The 24459-nt window shown below is 32.2% G+C and overlaps 2 protein-coding genes and 3 non-coding genes across 5 annotated transcripts; all 5 read right to left on the bottom strand.

Annotated features, from left to right (window-relative positions):
* Positions 1 to 540: 540 nt before the first annotated feature.
* On the bottom strand, positions 541 to 1317 carry LOC130813516 (uncharacterized). The gene is made up of 2 exons (XM_057679355.1): positions 942 to 1317; positions 541 to 860 (listed from the first exon to the last, which is right to left on the bottom strand). Exons 1-2 carry the CDS (start codon positions 1315 to 1317, stop codon positions 541 to 543), a joined length of 696 nt encoding a protein of 231 aa, XP_057535338.1.
* Positions 1318 to 2203: 886 nt separating this feature from the next.
* LOC130813515 (uncharacterized) lies at positions 2204 to 2827 on the bottom strand. Its single transcript, XM_057679354.1, has 2 exons — positions 2657 to 2827; positions 2204 to 2605 (listed from the first exon to the last, which is right to left on the bottom strand). Exons 1-2 carry the CDS (start codon positions 2825 to 2827, stop codon positions 2204 to 2206), a joined length of 573 nt encoding a protein of 190 aa, XP_057535337.1.
* A 7232-nt stretch (positions 2828 to 10059) lies between these two features.
* On the bottom strand, positions 10060 to 10151 carry LOC130814376 (small nucleolar RNA Z196/R39/R59 family). Its single transcript, XR_009042403.1, has one exon. It is a non-coding gene; the product is annotated as a small nucleolar RNA Z196/R39/R59 family (small nucleolar RNA).
* A 70-nt stretch (positions 10152 to 10221) lies between these two features.
* Positions 10222 to 10308, bottom strand: LOC130814375 (small nucleolar RNA Z195/SNORD33/SNORD32 family). Its single transcript, XR_009042402.1, has one exon. It is a non-coding gene; the product is annotated as a small nucleolar RNA Z195/SNORD33/SNORD32 family (small nucleolar RNA).
* A 37-nt stretch (positions 10309 to 10345) lies between these two features.
* On the bottom strand, positions 10346 to 10429 carry LOC130814389 (small nucleolar RNA U31b). Its single transcript, XR_009042410.1, has one exon. It is a non-coding gene; the product is annotated as a small nucleolar RNA U31b (small nucleolar RNA).
* Positions 10430 to 24459: the final 14030 nt, after the last annotated feature.

Raw genomic sequence — 24459 nt, 5'->3', positions numbered from 1 at the left:
TTTTTTCTACCCACCATAATTTATCTCACTTAATTTATCTAACATTTATCTTTATTTTTTTATAATAATATTTTCATGTACAAAGTTAATATAATTTTTTATTTGATTAAAATAGATCTACTGTTAGATAATTTAAAAAAATTATTCTTTTAATAAAACTAATATTTTTTCATAAATATAAATATAGACATTAATAATAATTAAGGAAAATTCATTAACTTCAAATAAAGATTACAATGCGCATACATAAAATAAATACACAAATTAAAAAACTAAAATTTTAAATGATACATTAATTGTTGTTCCCTCCAAACTTTTGCCAGATATTTTCAATCAAGACATCTTTTAAGGATAAATGTGTTTGTCGATCTTCAACATCATCCTTATTTACCAAGTATCGGTTGATATCGACAATTCTATCCGTGTAATACTCAAAGTCATCATTTAATCCACTTGTACCTTCCGATTGACCTTTTGGGCGATTTTATGTATCTCTTTCATTTTCCACTATCATATTATGCATAATTATACAATAAGTAATTATATCAGAGAGGATTCTTCATCCCAAGCAAGTGAGGGCTTTCTAATTATTGCAAATTGAGCTCGCAACACCCCAAATGCTCGCTCCACATCCTTTATTGCTGCTTCTTGATGTTGGGTAAATAATCTTGCTTTTGCTGTTTGTGGTTCAGTAATAGACTGAATAAAAGTAGCCCATTTAAGATAAATTCCATCAGTGAGATAGTAAGCTATGCCGTATTGATTTCCATTCACCGTGAAATTGACAGGTGGTGCCTTTCCTTCAAACAAATCAACTAAAAGAGGTGATCGATATAGCACGTTGAGATCATTATATGAACCTGGCATCCCAAAAAAGGCATGTCATATCCATAAGTCATGATCAGCCACCCCGTATGCTAGCATAAGAAGAGCTGCAGTACACTTTTGTAAAGCACTTAGACCTTTTCTATTAGTTGCATCACTGTTGGTAGTGAACCATGGATCACTGTTGGAGACAGCTTTCATTATCCGTAAAAATACATGTTTCTTCATCCTAAACCTACGTCGAAACAATCGAGAAGAATATGTAGGATTTTCAGCGAAATAATCATTAAATAGTTGGGAATGACCTTTTGAATGGTCTCTTTGAATTTGACATTTTTTGTTGGTTCTCACCCTTGGTTGTAGTGTTGAAACAATAGGAGGAATAGCGTATTGAAAGGAATAATCAACCATATTATCTATTAGTTCATTCTCTTCGTCAGAAGATGAAGAACTTGAAGTAGATGAGGCAAAATTGAATTTAGAAAAACTCATTTTGAAGTTATACATCCAATTGAATGTGGATGTGCATATATATAATATTATGCATGTCAAAAGGCGATGGAAATGAGAAGACTAATGCATGCCAAAAGGTGATGAAAAGGAAAAGACTAATGCATGCCAAAAGGTGATGGAAATAAGGAGACTAATGCATGCCAAAAGGTGATGAAAATGAGAAGACTAATGCATGCCAAAAGGTGATGGAAAGTAAAAGACTAATGCATGCCAAAAGGTGATGGAAAGGAAAAGACTAATGCATGCCAAAAGGTGATGGAAAGGAAAAGACTAATGCATGCCAAAAGGTGATGGAAAGGAGAAGACTAATGCATGAAAACCTTACATAAATAAAACATCTTTTTAAGACATTACATAATTAAAACATCATTTTAAAACATTACATTATTAAACCATCATTAAAAACAATACATAATTAAAACATAATTAAGACATTACATAATTAAATCATCTATTGACGATTGTAATTCTGAAAGTATTGTCCAAGTTGAACCCTCATATCAGCTTCCCATGGCTGAAGAGTTTCCTTTTTGCTTAATGTTTGATAGATCTTTCAATTCATTCGATATTCTTCCAGTTGAAGTTGTTTTTGTTTTCGGGCTTCTTTTTGTTTTTGAAGTTCTGTCTTCTCCTTGATTATTTCTGAATTAAGTCAAGGACTCTCTCCAAATGCACTCAAAGCTTGAATTGATTGATCTGCAATCATTTTTCCAGTCATGCAAGTCTTTGCCTTCTTCACACCCTTGGGGCAAGTAGTTGATCCTCCTTAAGGTTCACTTGTTGGTGTTTCAAAATCTTTTTTCGTCCTTGATCTTTTCCCACTACTTTCACTACTAACACCACCAGTTGGTTGTTGATCCAATCGTTATCCTTGATTACTTTTTACCACTTGCTTCCACTTGTTATACTTTTTTAAAATTTTCCATTGCTCAATCAAGTTAAAGTTACCGTGTTTTCTTTGATGGATTAAATGCGCTTCTTTGAGCATATCTTCTTCTCTCATGCCACTCTTCTTCCTCCTAAGAGTCTCGTCATAACTTCCAGACCACTTCAAACATGCTGGAGCAACTCTACCCCAACAACATTTAAGCATGTCGGCGGTTCTTCGTGGGATCAGATGGGGTCGTTCCATCCTCGCTGCTTCATAAGCTTCCTTAACTTTTTGCCACCTCACTCTTATCTTTTGTTTGGTGCTCACAATTGGATCTGTACTTCTGTTTATGATTGAACATATGAGAGCAATATCTTCAATCAAATCCCAACTTTTCTTTCAAGGTATAGGGGCTTCATCATTAGGATGCTGTTGAGATGGTTGAACCAATTGAGTGAAGTTCGGTGGTGAACCAAATTGTGAAAGTAGATCTTGAAATGATGGTTGGATGTAGAGACTAGCATCAAAATGATGAACAAAATTTCCTCCATCTTCACCATATTGATCATCTTGATCATTTCCTTCGTTTTCATCATCATCATCATCATCATACTCCATCTCATTTTCGTCTAAACTTTCACCCCTTATCAGAGTTGAATAGTTATTAATATTAGAGTCGACATTGTGAGATTGATAATGGTGGTGAAACATAGTTTGAGAATTTGGGATATTTTGAGGAATATATTAAGAAGAATTTGGAGTATTTTGAGAAAATTGAGGATTTTGATACTGAATTTGAGCACTTTGATTGTTATAAAATTTTTTTCTTGGTTTTTTTTACTTGGTTTTCTTCCATAATTTGGGTTATTTGAATCTATATTTTTTTTGGGGATTATTGAAATGATTATTTTGGTATTTTTTTAACAAAAAAAGTAGAGAAAATATGTAAATATAAAATTATGTCAAAAAATATCAATATGGATCTCATTTTATAGATCTCGAAAAAATATGACCGTTGGTATAATTTTTTTTTAAAAATAAAAAATTAATTAAATCCGAAAATAGCCGTCATTTACATTAAACAGCTATTTTTGGCAACCAATCAAAAGCAGCCATGTGGATTTGGTAGATGACACGCGTGTCAGGGAGTCCAGAGGGGAGCTGCTGGTTTTCATGGACCAATAAGAATGCGACACGTGGCAATTTTTTTGAAAAAAAATTGAGTGACCGTTCACTTGAATGGGTCATGTGAAGACCTTTGGTGATCTATTCCCCAACCCACCTAATAAAAGATCACTATTTTTATTATTTTTTTTCCCTTGTATGGTCATGAGACCCAAAAAGAGATCATCATTATTGATGCTCTAAGCATATCTATATTCAAATAAAATAAAATTTTGAAACTCCATGCTACTTTTGTGAAATTTTGAAAATCGTTGTCATCTTCCTACCTCGTAAACGTGTAGGCAGTTTTTAAGTACATCTTTACTATCGACCATGGTCACGCTTCTAACACCATCCCCATCACCACCACGGGAATTGATCGGTTTTGAAAGTGGGGATTCGGGTTTGGGTTTGGGTTTGAGGTTGGAATTACTTGATATGAAGGGCGAAGAAGACATAGTGTTTTAGGTGGGTTATGCTTCTTTGATGGGGTTAGAGAAATGTGTTAAAATATATGCTACATATAATTTGTTATCTATTAGGTGGTCATTGAATTGTTTTTGGATCGGTTAAATATCAAGTGTTGCATTTATGTTGGTTTTTAATTATTTATAAATGCGTGTTAAAAATCGGATTAAATTAAATTCGATTACAAGGTCAAATAAATATTAGATTATCAAATCGTTTTCAAACACCTCTAATCATTAAGTTGTAAAAGTATTTGTTCAGTTATAGGTGGACTTTAAGGTATTATATATATATATATATATATATATATATATATATATATATATATATATATATATATATATATATGTTAGATGGGGTGTTTTTTTTTATTTGTATTTTTAATTAAAGTCAATAGGTTATACTTACGAATTATGAGATGATTTAGTGTGGTTGAAAATTATGTGATAAGGATTTAATTTCTTACCATCTACTCAAAGATTAATTAATCTATGTCTTTTATTTGTAGAGACATTTTCTTTACATAAAATCAATAAAAAAAATTAACTCGAATTTAAATTTTTCTGATTTAATTCAAATAGCCTAACATCAATTATTGGGAATTTAGGATGGTTGAAATATTGCTTTGGAAATTAGTAACTAGTAAAGTCGTGGAACCCAAATTGTAAGGTGTATAATTCTCTACCAATAATTTTCGTCTTTGAACGGTTTCAATGGTGCACAATTTGTCCACCTAACGTTCAATATTTTTCATGCGTTGCCTTCTTTAACAGAATAATTGACCATTCGTCTTTGTTTTTGACAAATACTTAAATGAAACATCCTCATAGTGATAATACTACCTCATATTCAAATTATTAGTCTCATTTTGTTTTTTATATTTGTCGAGATAATATTTTAATCATTAATATCTCTAATTTTTTATAATTAAAAATCAAAAACTGTTGATATTAATAATTTTTGTATTGACACGAGTCAAACAAGATCCCACATGATTATATTTTAACTTATAGATTAAGAGTAAAATAGAAGCACAAATTGCGAGTGATAAGTGAATAGTGACAAAAAATAAATAAGACTAATGAGTAGAATAAAAGAGAGTATTTTATTGGGTTGACCGTATAAATTTGGTGTGTGAAAGCTATCACTGGCTTACAATTTTAAAGTGATCAATTAAAGAAATGTACTAATTGCATGGGTGCATTTCATGATTAGACGGTTTTATACAAGACGAACTGATTATTATATTTTGGAGAATTTGATTCTAAAGGTTTTATCTTTAGATGGTTATCTTTGTTTTTTTAGATATTAGGTGGTTATCTTTTAAACATAAGACTTTCATTTATCCTTTAAAGATTCGACATTTAAATAACTTTTTCTTCTAAATGTTCGATCTTTCGTTTATCCTTTAATGATTTAACTTTTGCATTATTTTTCTTTTAAAGGTGTAAATAAGACATTATGAGTTTATGAACCAAATAAGTTTGGGCTTGAGTTGAGTCAACCATACACAAACCCGAGAATTTGAAAAAACTAAGACAATTAGACCATTTATTTCCCAAAATAAGCTCCGTAAAAACTTATTTCCCAAAATAAGCGTCCGTACATCCAAGCCTAGCCTCGGGAAGAGTCGCTGTTAGTAACAGCGAAAGTGAAAAAAAAATTAAAAGCCCAAAGTCGCTGTTAGTAACAGTGACTTAAAAAAAATTTAAAAGCCCAAAGTCGCTGTTACTAACAGCGACTTTAAAAAAAAATTTTTTTTTTTTTAGTCGCTGTTACTAACAGCGACTTTAAAAAAAAATTTTTTTTTTTTTAGTCGCTGTTAGTAACAGCAACATGTCCCATTTGACATGACCAAGTTTGTGCAGCAGCGTAACCTACATTTTAGAAAGGGAAATACTAAGATGGGGCCATTTGTACATGCTTGTATCGGCATGAATGAACTTGTCCAATAGATAGAGTTCTAGGATTGCATATGGAGAGAATGAGATGTGTAATTCCTCCTTGAATAAAGTAAAAGGATCAGAGAAATCATAACCTTGGTACTAGAAACTTTTCAAAACTTACCACTATTTTCAATAAGCTTGGAAGTATTTAATCTCTTGGACGGCATAGAACTCAATAATCTCTGATAATCTGAAATCAACGACTGAAAGAACAATAATAAAAAGACATACAAAAAGAATTGTTGTCATCTTGAGGACCAAGTAGCCAATTCATCATAATTTTGCATATGTAAGAAAATCGTGCTTACTAACAATTAAATTTTGTAGCTATTTTAAAGAATTTGACTATAACATAAAATGACATCATACATAGAAAATATGTGATACCTTTGGAATTGATGAAGTATTTCGGAGTTCTTCTATCTTGTTAAGCTTCATACCAGCAAAGATTTCATATATCAGACAACCTGAAAGATAAAATGAACAATTTTAGAAATGCAGACATATATAAGCAATAAATTAAAATACAACAAAAAAATGCATGGTTTATTAGTGTACTAAAACATTAAACATTTAATAAAAAACCTTAACCACCCAGTAACAGCGACTTTGAGGTGAGCTGAAAACTTAAAACGCATTAAGTCGCTGTTACTAACAAAAAAAAAAATTTTTTTTTTAAGTCGCTGTTAGTAACAGCGACTTTGGGCTTTTAAATTTTTTTTTTAAGTCGCTGTTACTAACAGCGACTTTGGGCTTTTAATTTTTTTTTTTTCACTTTCGCTGTTACTAACAGCGACTCTTCCCGAGGCTAAGCTTGGATGTACGAACGCTTATTTTGGGAAATAAGTTTTCACAGAGCTTATTTTTAAAATTAAGTTGTTAAATAATCTTATTTTTTTCAAATTTTCCACAATCCCAGACTCACTAGTTTTTTGGACTCCTACCCTTGAGATCTTAAAAACTTTGAACCCAAATCTAACACCAAGTCTGATAAATCATGAGTCTGTAATGGGCCATAAATAGATCTTAGTTTAATTGTTCACACTTTAAGTTTATTACATCTTAAAGATCTAATTAACACTAAAAAATACATAAATTTTTGTGAAAGACGGTTCTCTTTAAGTTTATTACATCTTAAAGATCTAATTAATATTAAAAAATACACAAATTCTTGTGAGAGACGGTCTCTTTGAAAGACTATCTCTAAATGAGCCAGCCTATTATATTTTTTTGAAATTTTATAAGTAGGCATAAAAAATTATATAAGTAGACATTTAAGATATTATAAGTAGAAATTAATGATATGATAAGTAGGCATTAAGGATAATGTAAGTGGACATCAAAAATACAATAAGTGGAGATTAAGTTTTAATGGGTTGGGTCTGAGAGACGTCTCTCCAAGAGACTTAAGTTTATAAATTTATTATATTTAATTCTAAATTTAGTCCAATTAAATAATTCCCTCTTATTCTGTTTATTTTGGTTTTGGCACATTTGCCAAGGCACATTTTAAATTTTAAATATCTTTAATTTTGCTTGAGTAAAAATTATAAAAGTTAATATTAATAAAATTTACAGTAAGACGAAGACAAATGAAACAAGATTTCAAATGATTATATTGTAACTTATAAATTAAGAACAAATCCTATAATAAGAGTGATTGATGTATAATGTTGAAAAATCAAATGGGACAAATAAAGCAAATAGAAGAGAGTTTAAAATAGATTAAAAATGAGTTTCGAATTCATTTCAGGATATGTAATACATTGGGTCTATAACAAGTGAGGCAACTCTTGAAAATTTGAAATCTTTAAGTTAAAAAATCAAATAAATGAACCAAATAATCCAACTTTCAAACTTATTTCAAAAATAAGCGTGAAATTTCCAAACCTGTGGTTTGGGGCTGTTCGCAGTTGGTAACTGCGAATAGGTCAAAAAAGACAAAATAGTTGTTCTCAGTTGGTAACTGTGAACAGCAATTTGACCTGTTTTTGTGGAGCATACTATTCGCAGTTACTAACTGCGAACAGGTCAAAACAGGTTAAATAGCTGTTAGTAGTTAGTAACTGCTAACAACTATTTTTGTCTTTTTTGACCTGTTCGCAGTTAGTAACTGCGAACAGCCCCAAACCTCAAGTTTGGAAATTTCACGCTTACTTTTGGGATAAGTTTGAAAGTTAGATTATTTGATTTATTTTTTTTAATTTTTTAACTTAAAGATTTCAAATTTGCGCAACTCTTTAGGGAGTTTAAGTCCTAAACAAATCTAATGAACATATTGGAGTTGAGTCTGACTCTATAGACCAAGACCCAATGATTTTTCCAACTTTTTGTTCCAAACCCAAAAATTTAAGTCCGTTCTAAATCTCAACTTGATTGTTCCAACAGTCCTAACTAAGGTCCCTCATTGTATTAAAATTTACAGGTTACAAATTTCTTTTTCCTTTGTCAACAGTTGATGAGCTTTTCTTTTTATTGATGCTATTAAGTGTTGATTTGATTATGTCATGTTTTGTGTGATTGGTTGTGTTTTGTCTTACTGATGATATAAAGTGATGCTTAGAGATGTTCATTTAAGTCATCGGTTTAATTTCAAATTATATGCTTCAGATCGGTTTGAAATCGGATTTCACGTTCATATTTTCATAATTGTAAGTCATTTTTAAGTCGGATCAAATCGAATTATGTTATAAGATCGTATTAATTTCTGATCCGGAGTCTCTTTTGAACACCTATAAATTGCTATTGTTTATGTTTTGTGATCGCCTATGAATAACTTTCTTACTAATTTTTCTCTTTCCTACTAACGCTTGAATTTCACCAATCAATTTGATCTGATTGCTGATAGAGCTTATGTAAATTTTCTTTTGATAAGGATTACTGTACTTGTATATAGGGCTGAACAGAATTTGGTATAAACCGTACACCAAATTCGACCAAATCGTAGTTTAAGTATTTGGTCTGATCTACGGTCTAAATGGTCTGGTTCGATTTTTTTTAAAAAAATTACGATTTTCAGTCTGGTCTAGGTTTTAAAATTTTCAAATCAGATCGGACCGAAAAAAATTCCGATCTAGTAAAAACCGTAAACCAAAACCTGCATTAATATATGAGAAGGCCCAATTTATAATTCTTTCTAGCGGCCCAATTCCCAATTTATATATATATATATATATATTAGTGCTTCTCTTTATTTAAAAAAGTGCAATCCCTAAATTTTTGTTCTCAAGAGAAGCACTAATATATATATATAGTTTTATGCTTGTTTCTTGCTTATTTCTTGCTTTTATTTATAGTTTCTTTCTAATTTTTAGTCTCCATATCCATCCACGGAACCGTAAGTCCCAACTCCCAACAGTTAACGTTTCTGCCGTCGGCCTTTCAAATCTCAAGTGTAGAATCTCATAATTTAAGTATTTATTTTTTGTTTATTTTTATTGGGTCTTTTGGTTGAATTACACAAATTGTGGATTTAAATTGACAAGAAAGGTGAAAAATTTATGAGTAGTTCATAAAACTTAAAAGGTGTGATGATTAGTGTCATTTTCTTGCTAGATTGAGATAAGGAAATTGGTTTTGCTAAAAGCAAGATATAAAAATTTCCCCTGCTTGGCTGCTTTTGGTTATAATCAAATAACTTTGTGATTATTAATTCCATGTATATAGAAGCTCATAATCTGGTAGTAAATTTAATAGATTGTGGGCTAAGAACTTTGTGTATTGATTTTGCTACGGCTATTTATGTGTTACACTACAAAATATTGTATTACACTACAAAAAACAAATTCTATATATTAAATGCCCTAAATAATAATTGAATTTTCTTATCATTGATAATTAGAAATCAAAAGAAATAAACCATTGTGTTGAACATTTATTGCAACTTAACATTGTAAATCAATTTATAAAAACGAGTAAAAAGTGTTCCAGCCCATCAGTAATTTCTGCTAACTAAGATTCAAAAGCAGAATTTAGTTCAAAGCTGAGCCAAATCATATCTTGATTTAGGGAGCTACATTCATCTCTATGGCACTAGTAATGAAAGCCGAAGAGCCAAACTCCAGCCCCATTTCTATTTAATTTAACTTCAAATTAATAAATGTAAACAGAGAAATAAGTAACGGAAAGCTTGTGATTCAATCAAGCAATCTGTGTCGCAAGATCTGTTATCGATCTACGCCCTACAAACGAAGTGCCGGACTACTGTTATACAACCAAAGTTCAGGCACCAGATACCTCGGGCAAATTACTTCAAAATTTAAAGAGTTTTAATGCAATCTCAGCCGAAAGATGGTGAATATTATACGAATTAATCATTGATATTAACTCAGTATAGTGTCGGAAAGTTTACATCATTGATTGCAAAAAAATTACAGAAAAATCAAAATAAATTCGATGAAATTTGATAGTTCAAAATATGATACTAGCAAAAGAGAGAGATCAGATGGTAGTGCATGATGTAAAGAATTCATCAATGGAATTCAGAAAATGTTTATGGATAAAATCATCATCATATCTCATTAAGAAAACAGGATAAAAAGAAATTGAAGAATAGTAAGGATCAGATGTGTCAATCACCACAAATAAGACATCTAATGAAGATGCTTGTAAGACTGGGGCGACAATAACAATCATCATTTCCCGATGTTTCCACCATTTCTTAATCTTAATCTTAGATCTGAAAAAACTTGATGAACAGAGAAGGAGAGGAAATACAGATTAGGGTTTAGGATTGGAGACAATTTTTCAAGTGTTTGTAAAGTAGATTATATAGTGGATGAGGGTACATCTACCCTACGATTAGTTGCCACTTTCATATTAAGTCAAAGCCCAGATTTGTGTAACAGGCTATTGGGCCTTGTATATTTGGGAAAATTTTTAAAAAATAAGATGATTTAATAAATTTATTCAAAAAACAAGTTTTATTCAAATTTTTTTTTCAAAATAAGTGTCTTTAGTAGGCCTAGTGTATACTCGCTTTTACTAACAGCGAATTAAAACAAATGGTCAAAAAATTAGTCAAGGGTGAAGTCGTTGTTATTTATTAACAGCTACTTAATGGTTGACTGGTCAAACCATAATGTCGACTTGACCCTTGACCTGGTTTGACTTTTATTGACTTTTTTGTATGATTTAAACTAGCCGTTGTAAAATTGAAAAAAATTCGTTATGAAGTTGAAAATAATTATTGTTATTATGTTCTATAAATAACTCTATCATTTCCCTACTTCATTGTATCCAAACTCCATCATTCTTGTTTTAATTAATTGATTTTGAAGGTAACATAAAGTATTATGTTAGTATTATTCTCAATTTATAAATGTTAATATTATTTTTGAATGTTTACTTATGTTACTATATCATATGTGTTCCGTAGATGTCACAGGAGCATTCTATTGAAGAGCTTTGTGATTGTGGTTATGAAGTTGAGATTAATACAGATTGGAGTGACATCGATCCTGGCCGTGATTTTGTTGCTTGTCCTTTCTACTTGGATGAAGGATTCGGCTGTACGTACTTTAGATGGATTGCTCCGGAGGGTACCAAATGGCTTGAAAAAGAAAAACAAGAGCTTAAAGGTGAGGTATTTAATCTCAAGAGACAAATAGATGATATGGCACATAGAAAAGAATAGACTGAAAGGATTATGAGAAAGTTTAAGAAGCAATCTTAGTTAGCGGCTGTGGTTTAACTTAACGAATGAACTATGTGATTTGATATGGATTCGTTCAACATGAATGAAATTGTGTTGAATTTTCGAGAGCATTTTCCCTATTTGAGTATGAGTGTCTGCTTGATTTTGATTAAATTCATACTTAATTCTTGGCGGAATGATTCATCGCCGAAAACTCTGAGTAATTAACATCATTTCATTCATAATAAACATGTGATAATACGATAAACATATATACATCTACATATATATTACAAAATATACACAACAGTCCACATGTTACAAATATACAATATATACAAAACGTTACTAATGTTTAATATATACAAACAGTATACTAATGCTAATCCTCCTCCTGTACCCTCTCTAACTGTGATGATATTTTACGCCTCCTACGATAGTAAGAGGCGGTCACATGATGCTCGGGTAGGGGAGGTGATTGATACTGGGATGATCCAGCACCCTGTGAGGACCCGGCACCATAGTCGGGGCACGTTAAGTCTACCTCCTCAAGATGAACGTCGGCATGATGAGGAGATGACCCCTGCTCGTCCATAGTGGTGTCAGGCACAGCGACTTCTGGAATGAAGTGCTGAAACTGTATCCCCAGGAGTACGCCTTGGGCAATCTCCCGTGTAGGCTCCTCTTGGCTAGAGCTGATGATAGTTGCAATGCCCTGTTCCTGCATTCAATTTGTATTTAATGAAATCTATAATATGTAAGTTCTATGGATAATAATCAACATGGAATAATACTTACAAATTGTGTCATCGTCGGTGCTGCGAGAGCGTACCGGGCGGCTGCGATGATACCTCGTGGTGTCATCCATCGACGAGTGATGGAGAGGAACCACGGCATGTAATCCGCCGAAGTAGGTGCGCCTACAGCATCGATCGGTGCACCTTGGGCCAGCAGCTCTAGCCTGTGCTCCCAATGAGCGATATGGCGCCAGTTGATCTCGAGCCAGTTCTTGGGTTCCCTACCCTTGCGTGAGCTGTGATGGAGCTCCGCCTTTGTGTCACATGGCGGCGGGATGCCCTGTACCATCCCAAATTGGCGCAGTACACGCTCAGGGAGATGCACTTCGACTATGTCGAAGCAAATCAGAGGTACAAATGCTCTCCACGCCCCTGAGAATATGCCTGAGTGCTGAGGCAATGCAGCGTATGCCTCAGCGGGGTAAGGGTCCCATCGAAACTACACGTGAAAATGTAATTAATAAAATACGCAATGTGATAGTTATAATAATGTATGGTGATACTTACCGTACAAGTGTGTTCCGTCAATGGCAATAAGGGGTTTACAATACTTGAACCCCTCAATACTAGGTTTAAAAGCCCAGAACACACGTTGGAAAGTTCTAATACGAGAACGGATGTACACACCAACATCATTATCTTCCTTAAAAAACCACTCAACTACAGTCCCAGGGTTAGAAACTTGCATTGCTTTCAAGAAGCGTGGAAGGAGAGGATAAGAGTCTTCCCATGTCCCATAGATGGAGAGAAGGGCTTGCTGTTTAGCACACCATGCCCGCTTATAGGTCACTTCGACACCAAATTGGTCTTTCACCATTTGTCGCACCATAAAGACGTTAATTGATGGGTCTTCAACAACACAATTTCTAATAACTTGTTAATCACAGAAGATGTCAAATGAATGTGTCCAGCTGACACATTTTTAGTACTTAATACACAACCTTCCCTTTATATGTAACAATCTCCCATGAAGCTGAATATGAGCTCTTCCTAGCCCTTAGCCTCCAAGCACACCCTCTCTTACACTTCAAGGTAAGCACGGTTTGATTTGAAGTCTCAGTTCGGTACACAATGTTCCTACGAATATGATACAATCTAACAGAGTCCAACAAGGCATCCTTGTTATCAAACATCATACCATTTTGAAACTCTCCTTCATCGGTGTAGGTTGTATCACATGCCCGACCTTCAAGAGTTGTCCACAACGTGTTCATCTAGAGGGGGAACTAGTGCATAAGGTGTAGGAGCAACGATTGTTGGAATGTTGCCTAAGGTTATGTCATTAGCTAGAGCCTCCTCATCAACACTCACATCGTCCTCAGAAGGAGCTTCAACGAATTCATTGCTCTCACTATTAACATCATCCTAAGGCTTATTTGTATCTTCTAAGTTAAAAGTATCATCTTTTGAGACTTGAATTTGAAGTTGATTGGGTTCATTAGAAGAAGAAGAGTAAGATAGCATAATGGCATTTTGGGTTTCTTGGGTAAGGAAGGGCGTAGGAAAAGGAGCAGAAGAAGTTACATTCAGGAATATATTTGTTTCTACAACATTGACATCTTGATTCCCTAGGGGTACGCCTTCTACATATAACTTTAAAGAAGGAATAGAGGCAGACTTTGAATACTCCTACATTGCATCTATAGCCTCCTCATCCTCAACCGGAAGAGCTAACAATTCTCCACTCATATTGTATTTAAAACTTACATTAACATTACTTCTTGTAGTGTCAATGCCAATCTTAGAGCATATAAGATGTTTAAATTCATTCAAGTCCATGTTTGAGTTGCATGCAAACAGTTTTCGTCTTCCCCCAACATACTTAACATTGCTACTACTTGATCGAATTGAACCATTCCAAAAACATACGACAGTCACACGAAATGAAGCCATTTCTACAATAATACGTTCAAAATCAACATCACCATCAAGTTCATTAGAAAGCAAGTACATTTTTCAAAATTAGGGTTTGCATTCAAACATTCTCTACATTAAATTCAAATATTTTCCACATTAAATTCATGAACAAACAACCACATTATGAAAATCATGGCAAATAACAAGTACATTTGACATATTTATAAAGTTTAAGTATAAATGACCACTTTAAATGACATACTTTTTATAAACAAAAAGAACTAAAAAAATTTATAAGAAAAAGGTACCTTAATAAGTTGTAGATCACCAAGGAGTAGTAATTTGCAAGTTTATGAACCTGCATTTAATTGAAACTTCATGAAGAAATATAAACCCTAAATTTTCGAAAAAAGAAAAAAAAAACAAAAAAATTATTACCAGAAGTAAATGTAGTAAGATGATAGAACTAATTAGTAGTACAAACTTGAAATTTGATGAGATTAATTGAAGGATTGAAGTTGATTTTAATGGTGAAAAGAAGAGGGAGATTTTTGTGGGTTATTAGGGCTCTCAAACGAAGTAAAGTGAAATGAGGAAGAAGGAGAACTGCAGAAATTTAGCACGCATAAAGTGGTTGTTACTAACAGCGACATTATGGTTTGACCAGTCAACCATTAAGTGCTGTTAGTAATAGTGACTTCACCCTTGACTAATTTTTTGACCATTTGTTTTAATTCGCTGTTAGTAAGAGCGAGTATACACCAAGCCTAGCTTTGGAATCAAGGACGCTTATTTTGGGAAAAAAGTTTGAACAAAGTTTGTTTTTTTGAATAAAGTTATTAAATCGTCTTATTTTTTTCAAATATTCTATATTTGGACTGATAATGCACTCTTTTTTTTTTTTGAGCTCGATGTATTATGTTTTGTTAAATTAGTTTATTTTTTAGCTATTTTTTTAGAGATTGTCTTGTAGTGAAACAATTTTAAAATGACGAGTTTATATAATCATAATTTATATATTTAAATTGTTGTGAGAGACGGTCTTTCCGAGATCAGCAATTATCCTGTGAGACGGCCGCATACGTGCAACCATTTACAGGTCCAACATATAATTTTGAAGTTGGCATTTTAAAACTTGAATTGGATATTTTGGATCTTGAAATAGACATTTTAAGTCTTTGATTTGACAAACTTTAAACCATTAGAATAGACATTTTAAGTCTTCAAATAGGCATTTTACAGTTGGAGTAGATAAGTAAGATATAAAGTTTAGGGTTAGAGTAGGCATTTTAAGAGTTAGAATTGACATTTTATGTGGTGAAAGGGGTGTTTTAAGGATTGAAGTCGATAGCTAAAAAATTAATTTAAGCCTTTGAAAAAGGAAAATTAAAGCTTGAAGTAGGGATTCTAAATGTTCGATTTGACATTTTAAGTCTTGAAATGAGTGTTTTAAGACTTGAATTCCGCAAGTATAAAATTTTTTTGGTCGCACGCGTGAGACGGACGAATACAAGTTTTTGTGTTCCGAGATACACTTTATATATGAGCTAAATAGCCCAATTAATACTAGACGGCCGCATAAAAATGTGAGCATCATGCTTTGAGGTCGTCTTTCTGAAAGAGTCTCTCACAAGAATGGCTATTTGTATATTAGTTAAACTATTTGGCTCATATTTAGAGTGTGTCTTAAATGTGAGCATCCTTCAATACTTTGTATCATTTTTTATATAATTTATAGTTTAATTAAGTTCGATTATACATACTTATAGCCATTTTCTTCTATACATATGAAACTCCATCTATTTCACTTCAAGTGTTTCCTTAATTTTTTTTTACCAAATTATTGTTTGTAAATATAAATTTTAAAAAAAAGTAAATAGTTATAGAATATTACATTTACTTAACAAATTAAGATCTCATCTTAAGTTAAGTGAAGACTAAAATTTAAGTTTAAGTCCAAATTTAAATGTGGCTAATATATGATGATGATCTCAAATGACTTCAATAGTATTATCGAGTCAATATAAACTCTAACCGTGATAACTTTAAGAAAAAGTTGTCTAAAATAATCTCATTTATTGTCCATCTGTCGTTAACAATCGCTACTATTAATTATTTTTAGATAATCCAATCTTTGTATATTATTTGCTAACAACAGCTCTTTTTATGTTTTAACTGTCTAATGTAGATACCAATTAGTCATTACGCTCACTTCTTTTTCCCCTTATGTTTCTTCGTTGATCTTATCCTACTAATCTTTGGTAATAGCTGGTTAAAATGTGAAAATAGGTACTGTCAGCAAATAATATACAAAGGTTAAATTATTTAAAAATAATCAATATTAGAAATTATTCACAACAAATAAACAATAAGTGGGATAGTTCTGAATAATTTTTCCCAACTTTAATGATTTGTCATTAACTTTACTTATTGTGACAATCTCTTTTATCCTTATTATTTGAAGTGGATAATTGTAAGCACGTAGTTTCTATTTCTTGTTATAAGTAATGTTTGGATAAAATTTGATTTTTTATTTTGTTTTTCTCCCTTTATTGTTGTAAGAAAGCATTAGGCTTTGTTACCCCAAGCAAAAGCGGGCCAAAATAAGTTTTACTCTTTGTGATACGATCGCTTATTAATCTAATAGTCAATGGCGTCATATAAAGTCTATAGATAATTTAATTCAGAATATTTACAATTACTATTCACTTCAATAAACTAGGTATAAGGCGATCTTTTATATTAATTTTATTCACTCTAACATATTGAATTTTGATTATTAAATAGAAATATGATTAATTTATAGTCTATCATCTTATTAGTTCATCTTATAGAGTAATAGATATTTTCATAGATTATATTTTATTTTAGATAATTTTTTATATTTAGAGTTAACAATAAATGGTTAATGTTTATTAAACTGTTTTTAATCAAATTAGATTAAATAAAGGAGAATGATATATACAATCCTAAGAATTGTATATAAGAAAGAATCTTATACTTTTTTCATGTAATTTATTATTCTTTTTGCTTTGGAAACATAATATTCTTAAATATATTTTATTATTTTATCATTAATTCTTTCATGGGAATTTTAAATAACTATAAAAGCTATTAATTGTACCCAATTTCTATACTAGATTCTCTTGAAAACCTAAAATTGTTGATAATATATAGAATTTGTTAATTTTTATGGGTGGAGGTCGAAACGGGAAGGGGTGGGACTCGTTGCACAGGTAGTGAGCAGTGATGGTGTTCGATTGGTGAGAAAGGAGAGTCAATGATGGTGACCGATTGAGGTTCGAGTAAGGTGGCCGATGTTGTTGGCGGTTGTTTCTGGTGTGACTGGGGGAGGCTGGCTGGTGGTGGAAGAAGAAGTTGGGGTGTAAAGTACATTAATACGACTAATATATATTAATACTCTTAAAAAATAAAATAAAAATAAAAATAAAAAATTAGAATGTTGCTAAAAATAAATAGAAATGAGGAACGAAGGTGTAGTGATATATATGTAAACCCTTTATCACTCACGCACTAACATGCAAATTAAGCCCCATATATATATATATATATATATATATATATATATATATATATATATATAATGATGATATTTAATTATTTTAACATACACAATAAAATCGCAAAAATAGATAAAACTTAATGATATAATTATGAGAAGCATAATACAATATAATAGTCCCTTAGCTAGCAAGCTAAGCTTTAATTTATAAGTCACAAAGCACACAGTGAAGCATACATGCAAACATATATTATATTTAAATAATTACTCCATGCATATTCTCCAACACAATTATTGATGCACAAGCTAGCTTTAATTTATAATAACACAATATTATGTAAACGTGCTTTAATTCAGTGCTTAATTGGTGCAATAGTTCTTAAATAAAAAATTTGCGGCCTTTCTGTTACCCCATAGGCTCTTTGGGTCATTGGCTATCGCTAGATTAATACGACAGTAACTTAGCATTTGCTCTATAACGGCATTATTTGACGGATGATTATCGTTATAGTGATCAAATATTTTACTACCGACATCTATACCTTTTTCAACGTAATCAAATCCTTTTTTACTGAGTTTTAATATTCTAACGAGGCCTGCTGGAAATGATGCAGCTTCGCAGGTGATGAACAGAGAAGCATTGAAAACAAGCAACACAAGCACAGCAAAGGTAGTGAAGTTGTGTGTATTCTTCATATTATTCAATTATTGGCGTGGGTATATATGTGTTTATTTATGGAACTAAGATTGTAAGGATTGTAATACGCAGTGCAAGTAATGAGTAAGTGTACGTAGCTTTATATATATATATATAAGGATAAATGAAAGAAGCTTCACACGACTTGCTCTGCATTATTGCATTATTGCATTATTGCGAGGTACGCGTAAACATTCAAAGACGACTTGGGGTCGTTGTTATATCTTATGGTCTACAACATTAAATAAGTCTACTTGTTACATCATTAAAACATTCAAACATAACTTTTTTTTTACCTTTTATTTTTCTATTCAGTTAACGGTTTTTGAACGGAAAAAATTTAAAAAGGTTACGGTGTAATAAAACGTTTAATAATACGATGGTACTATTAATAATAAAAAAACTTAGGGGTGCCATTGATAAATAGCTAAGAATTTTCCTTTGTTATTTTGTATTGTCCTATTCATTTTACATCATTTGCATATTTTGAAATTAACTCGTCACTTTCTTTTAATATTATTCATACATTATTACTCTTTTATATTTGTTCCCAGAATTTAATGTATCTTTTTAATTTTACAAAATTACCTTGTACTGCTTTGTCCTCTTTGATTTGCATAAAAGAGAAATTGAGTTATTTTTAACAAAGTATAATGAATAAAGAAAGTCAATGAATTGTATGGATGACATTAAAAGAGTGTTAAAATGTATGAATAAGATTAAAAAGATTGATGAATCAATATCCAAAAATAAAATAATAATACAATTTAAGTGGGACAAACTAAAATAAAAAATAGAAATAAGTATACCTTTTTAGTTTCTTTTTAATTTTAATTCAAAGTGACAGAGAAAGTAGTTTTATTTGGAATTTTCCGAATTCTTTCCTACCAACCCCAAGTTCCACCTTTATTATTTAAGGTATTTAACGTAGGCCATGATTGTTTAGGATATTGATATTTGTGGCTATTTTTTTTAAACGAATTTTATATGACACAATCTCTTATACTTAGATTAAAAAGTTTAATAATAAAAGTTTTTAGTTTATGGACTTTTTGTTTTGAAGTCTTTCACCGTGAGATAGTATCATACAAAATAAAATATTTTTTTATTGAAATTTCAAAGTTATTCTTAACTCATTTTTATTTGTTTTCTATTCAAAATAAACTTTCTCAACTCAATTTTAACATTAATTTTTAATGACAGTCAATTCCACCCCTTAATTTACATGTTAGTGCGTGAGTGATAAAGGGTTTACATATATATCACTACACCTTCGTTCCTCATTTCTATTTATTGTTAGCAACATTCTAATTTTTTATTTTTATTTTTATTTTATTTTTTTAAGAGTATTAATATATATTAGTCGTATTAATGTACTTCACCCCCCAACTTCTTCTTCTACCACCAGCCAGCCTCCCCCAGTCACACCAGAAACAACCACCAACAACATCGGCCACCTTACTCGAACCTCATCGATCACCATCATTGACTCTCCTCTCTCACCAATCGAACACCATCACTGCTCACTACCTGTGCAACGAGTCCCACCCCTTCCCGTTTCGACCTCCACCCATAACACCTCCCACCACCACAATCGCACATCGACAATACAACAACCACTACAATCGCCACCACCACAACCACACACCACCATAATCATTATAATCGAACATGGGTGTGGGTTTGGTTTATCAATTTTAATTGATTCTGGGGTTGAGGTGGTGTTTCAGGTGGTTTATTAATTGAGATGGGTGTCGGATTTTGGTGGTGATGCAATTTGAAGGATAGTCAATGAAGATGGTGGTCGAATAGGTGCTTTTGTGGTTTTAGGACAACAAAGATGGTGGTTGAATAGGTGTTTTTGTGGTTGTAGGCCAACAAAGATGGTGGTAGCCTACGTGGTGAGTGTTTTTCTTTTTTTTTTTTTCCTTTATTTAGTTTTTTTTTTTATTTTTCTTATTATTAATAAGGTAACCTGCTATCCCAGTTCACCAAGTCGTAGGATAATTCAACTTTTGTATTTTTTCAATTTTAATAGGAGTAGTATTTACCGTTTTATTGCTCATTATCAGAGGCAAAGCCAGATGGGTGACCGACAAGGATCCAACGCCGTGAGCAACTTTTGTAGTCTACTATTATAGTCTATTTTTAGTTCGCACCACACATATTTTTTTGATTATATATATTGCTAGTATTATATTATATTTTTTAGGTTCTCTTTTTTTTATTTTCTGAGTTTACCTTATATATAGCAAATAATAGCTTTAATAGCTCATCTTGTATGAGACCGTATCACCATGAGACGGGCCAATATATTTAACTTATTTTTCTAATTTATCACTTTAGAATTATAAATATCACTTTAACATATTAAATATATACGAGTCAGTTTAACAAAACAAAATCAAAGTAATACTCCAAATCATTTATTACAAGAAAAGAAATGGTGAAGCAAAAGGAACTAGACAGTTACAGTAGGAACGAAATAATGCATGAGTTATTGCTTGATGTTCACAAAAAGGGGAAGCCAGCTCATGGGTTAAGGGGGGATATCGCCAAAAAATACGATATTCACTGGAAGACCGTAAGTAGGATTTGGTCTACAGTTAAAAATCAACAAAAGGAGGGGGCCACATTAGATGCGACTAGTAAAAAGTATGGCAGAATCACCGACACAATAATACCATTTGATGAAAGAAGATTCCAAGCTTTAGAAAAGTCCAAACAGACAAGTCAAAAGGTAGTTGCAAATGCCATGGGTGTTAGCCAAGCAACTGTGTGGAGGTGGAAGGAAAAGAAACACATACACAAGCATACAAATGCAATCAAGCCACTATTAATCGACACTAGCAAGAATGACAGATTATTCTTTTGTATTAGTAGTTGCATTTATGATGAGCAGACATATGCATTCAAATATAAAATACATACCTTGGTAATGAGATATGATAATTTTGTTTCTACAATAAGATTATGTAACCTACAATGAAAAACAAAATCAAAATTAGTATAAAGAAAGACTAAATCCTTAAAAAACTTGGTGGTATTAACTACCATATTTCACACACGAACAAAAGCAAACTAGCTAGGGAGGGGAGACTACCAGATTATTTAATAGTTAGGAAAGAAATCATTTATGAGTCACTTCGTCATTTGAATGCAAAACATTTAGAGGTTGCTTTACTGTACTTGGGAATTAAAGACCAGGAGGTTTTCCACTCAACAACAGCACCAACATCAACAAATGTAAGGCAGCAAAAATACCAGCAGCATCAACCGTCAACAGAAATTACAACAACAAAACCAACAACAACGAATGTGAGGCAACAGGAATACCAGCAGCATCAACAGTCAACAGAAATTACAACAACAGCACCAACAACGACAAATGTGAGGCAGCAGGAATACCAGCAGCATCAACAGTCAACAGAACCAACAACATTTAATTTAAGGCAACAAGAATACCAGCAGCATCAACAATCAACAAAACCAACAACAACAACAGAACCAACAACATAACAACAGAATTACAGCAACACTCATCAACAAAACAACCATCGGCAGCAACTAACCAGTAGCAAAGCGTCCAACAACACTTTTGGGATTTTTAATGGGAAAATGTTTAGGGTTAAACATCATGTAGATTCATTCAAACTGTTTATGAATAAACATTTAATGAAAGTTTTTGGGATTTTTAATGGCAAAAAAAATCATTTTAGGCGCATCTCTTAGAAAACATAATGTTTTCATCATTAAGATCCATAAACATACTCTTTGCCTCCTAAAATCATGAACATTGGTGGCACTATAAGTGTGTATATGGATTTTTGTAGTAACAAACAAGCCCTCTTTTCAAAAATCATTGAGCTTTTTTTTGGCCTCAATAAAAAAATCATCACTGATTAACATACAGATGCATAATCAAAAATAACAAAAATGAAATATAACATCATTAGTAAGAGAGAAAGTTTCAAATACAAGAGAAGGGTCCCTTAACATCATTATTTTAAAATTGTTTCACTACAAGACAATGTCTAAAAAAAATAGCTAAAAAATAAACTAATTTAACAAAACATAATACATCGAGCTCAAAAAAAAAGAGTGCATTATCACTCCAAATATAGAATATTTGAAAAAAATAAGACGATTTAATAACTTTATTCAAAAAAAAAACTTCGTTCAAACTTTTTTCCCAAAATAAGCGTCCTTGACTCCAAAGCTAGGCTTGGTGTATACTCGCTCTTACTAACAGCGAATTAAAACAAATGGTCAAAAAATTAGTCAAGGGTGAAGTCGCTATTACTAACAGCGACTTAATAGTTGACTGGTCAAACCATAATGTCGCTGTTAGTAACGACTTTATGCGTGCTAAATGTTTACAGTTCTCCTTCTTCCTCACTTCACTTTACTTCGTTTGAAAGCCCTAATAACCCACGAAAATCTCCTTCTTCTTTCTACCATTAAAATCAACTTCAATCCTTCAATTAGTCTCATCAAATTTCAAGTTTGTACTACTAATTAGTTCTGTCATCTTACTACATTTACTTCAGGTAATTTTTTTTTTTTTCGAAAATTTAGGGTTTATATTTCTTCATGAAGTTTCAATTAAATGCAGGTTCATAAACTTGCAAATTACTACTCCTTGGTGATCTACAGCTTATTAAGGTACCTTTTTATTATAAATTTTTTTAGTTCTTTTTCTTTTTAAAAAGTATGTCATTTAAAGTGGTCATTTATACTTAAACTCTATAAATATGTCAAATGTATGTGTTATTTGCCATGATTTTCATAATGTGGTTGTTTGTTCATGAATTTAATGTAGAAAATGTTTGAACTTTAATGTAGAGAATGTTTGAATGCAAACCCTAATTTTGAAAAATGTATTTGCTTTCTTATGAACTTGATGGTGATTTTGATTTTGTACGTATTGTTGTAGAAATGGCTTCATTTCGTTTGATTGTCGTATGTCTTTGGAATGGTTCAATTCGATCAAGTAGTAGCAAGGTTAAGTATGTTGGGGGAAGACGTAAACTGTTTGCATGCAACTCAAACATGGACTTGAATGAATTTAAACATCTTATATACTCTAAGATTGGCATTGACACTACAAGAAGTACTGTTAATGTAAGTTTTAAATACAATATGAGTGGAGAATTGTTAGCTCTTCCTGTTGAGGATGAGGAGGCTATAGATGCAATGTGGGAGCCTCTATTCCTTCTTTAGAGTTATATGTAGAAGAGGTACCCCTAGGGAATCAAGATGTCAATGTTGTAGAAACAAATGCATTCATGAATGTAACTTCTTCTACTCCTTCTCCTACGCCCTTCCCTACCCAAGAAACCCAAAATCCCATTATGCTATCTTCCTCTTCTCCTTCTAATGAACCCAATCAACTTCAAATTCAAGTCTCAAATGATGATACTTTTAACTTAGAAGATACAAATGAGCCTTGGGATGATGTTAATAGTGAGAGTAATGAATTCGTTGAAGCTTCTTCTGAGGACGATGTGGGTGTTGACGAGGAGGCTCTAGCTAATGACATGACCTTAAGCAACATTCTAACAATCGTTGCTCCTACACCTTATGCACTATTTCCCCCTCTAGATGAACACGTTGTGGACAACTCTTGGAGGTTGGGCATGTGATACAACCTACACCGATGAAGGAGAGTTTCAAAAGGGTTTGATGTTTGAGAACAAGGATGCCTTGTTGGACGCTGTTAGATTGTATCATATTCGTAGGAACGTTGAGTACCGAATTAAGACTTCAAATCAAACCGTGCTTACCTTGAAGTGTAAGAGAGGGTGTGCTTGGAGGCTAAGGGCTAGGAAGAGCTACTATTCACCTTCATGGGAGATTGTTACATATAAAGGGAAGGTTGTGTATTAAGTACTGAAAATGTGTCAGCTGGACACATTCATTTGACATCTTCCATGATTAACAATGTTATTAGAAATTGTGTTGTTGAAGACCCATCAATTAAGGTCTTTGTGGTACGATAAATGGTAAAAGACCAATTTGGTGTCGAAGTGACCTATAAGCGGGCATGGTATGCTAAACAGCAAGCCCTTCTCTCCATCTATGGGACATGGGAAGATAATGATGTTGGTGTTACGTCCGTTCTAGTATTAGAACTTTCCAACGTGTGTTCTGGGCTTTTAAA

This window comes from Amaranthus tricolor, chromosome 5, assembly GCF_026212465.1.
Source record: "Amaranthus tricolor cultivar Red isolate AtriRed21 chromosome 5, ASM2621246v1, whole genome shotgun sequence".
Lineage (NCBI taxonomy): Eukaryota > Viridiplantae > Streptophyta > Magnoliopsida > Caryophyllales > Amaranthaceae > Amaranthus > Amaranthus tricolor.
This window is presented reverse-complemented; position numbering and strand designations above follow the sequence as displayed.

What these genes read in the sequence shown, in the direction of transcription:
- LOC130813516 (XM_057679355.1), bottom strand. Translation starts at nt 1,317, where the DNA reads ATGAGTTTTTCTAAATTCAATTTTGCCTCATCTACTTCAAGTTCTTCA. An exon ending in TCTAAGTGCTTTACAAAAGT is followed by an intron (nt 861 to 941) that starts GTACTGCAGCTC and finishes TTGGGATGCCAG; the next exon opens with GTTCATATAATGATCTCAAC.
- LOC130813515 (XM_057679354.1), bottom strand. Translation starts at nt 2,827, where the DNA reads ATGGAGTATGATGATGATGATGATGATGAAAACGAAGGAAATGATCAA. An exon ending in CACCGAACTTCACTCAATTG is followed by an intron (nt 2,606 to 2,656) that starts GTTCAACCATCT and finishes ATACCTTGAAAG; the next exon opens with AAAAGTTGGGATTTGATTGA.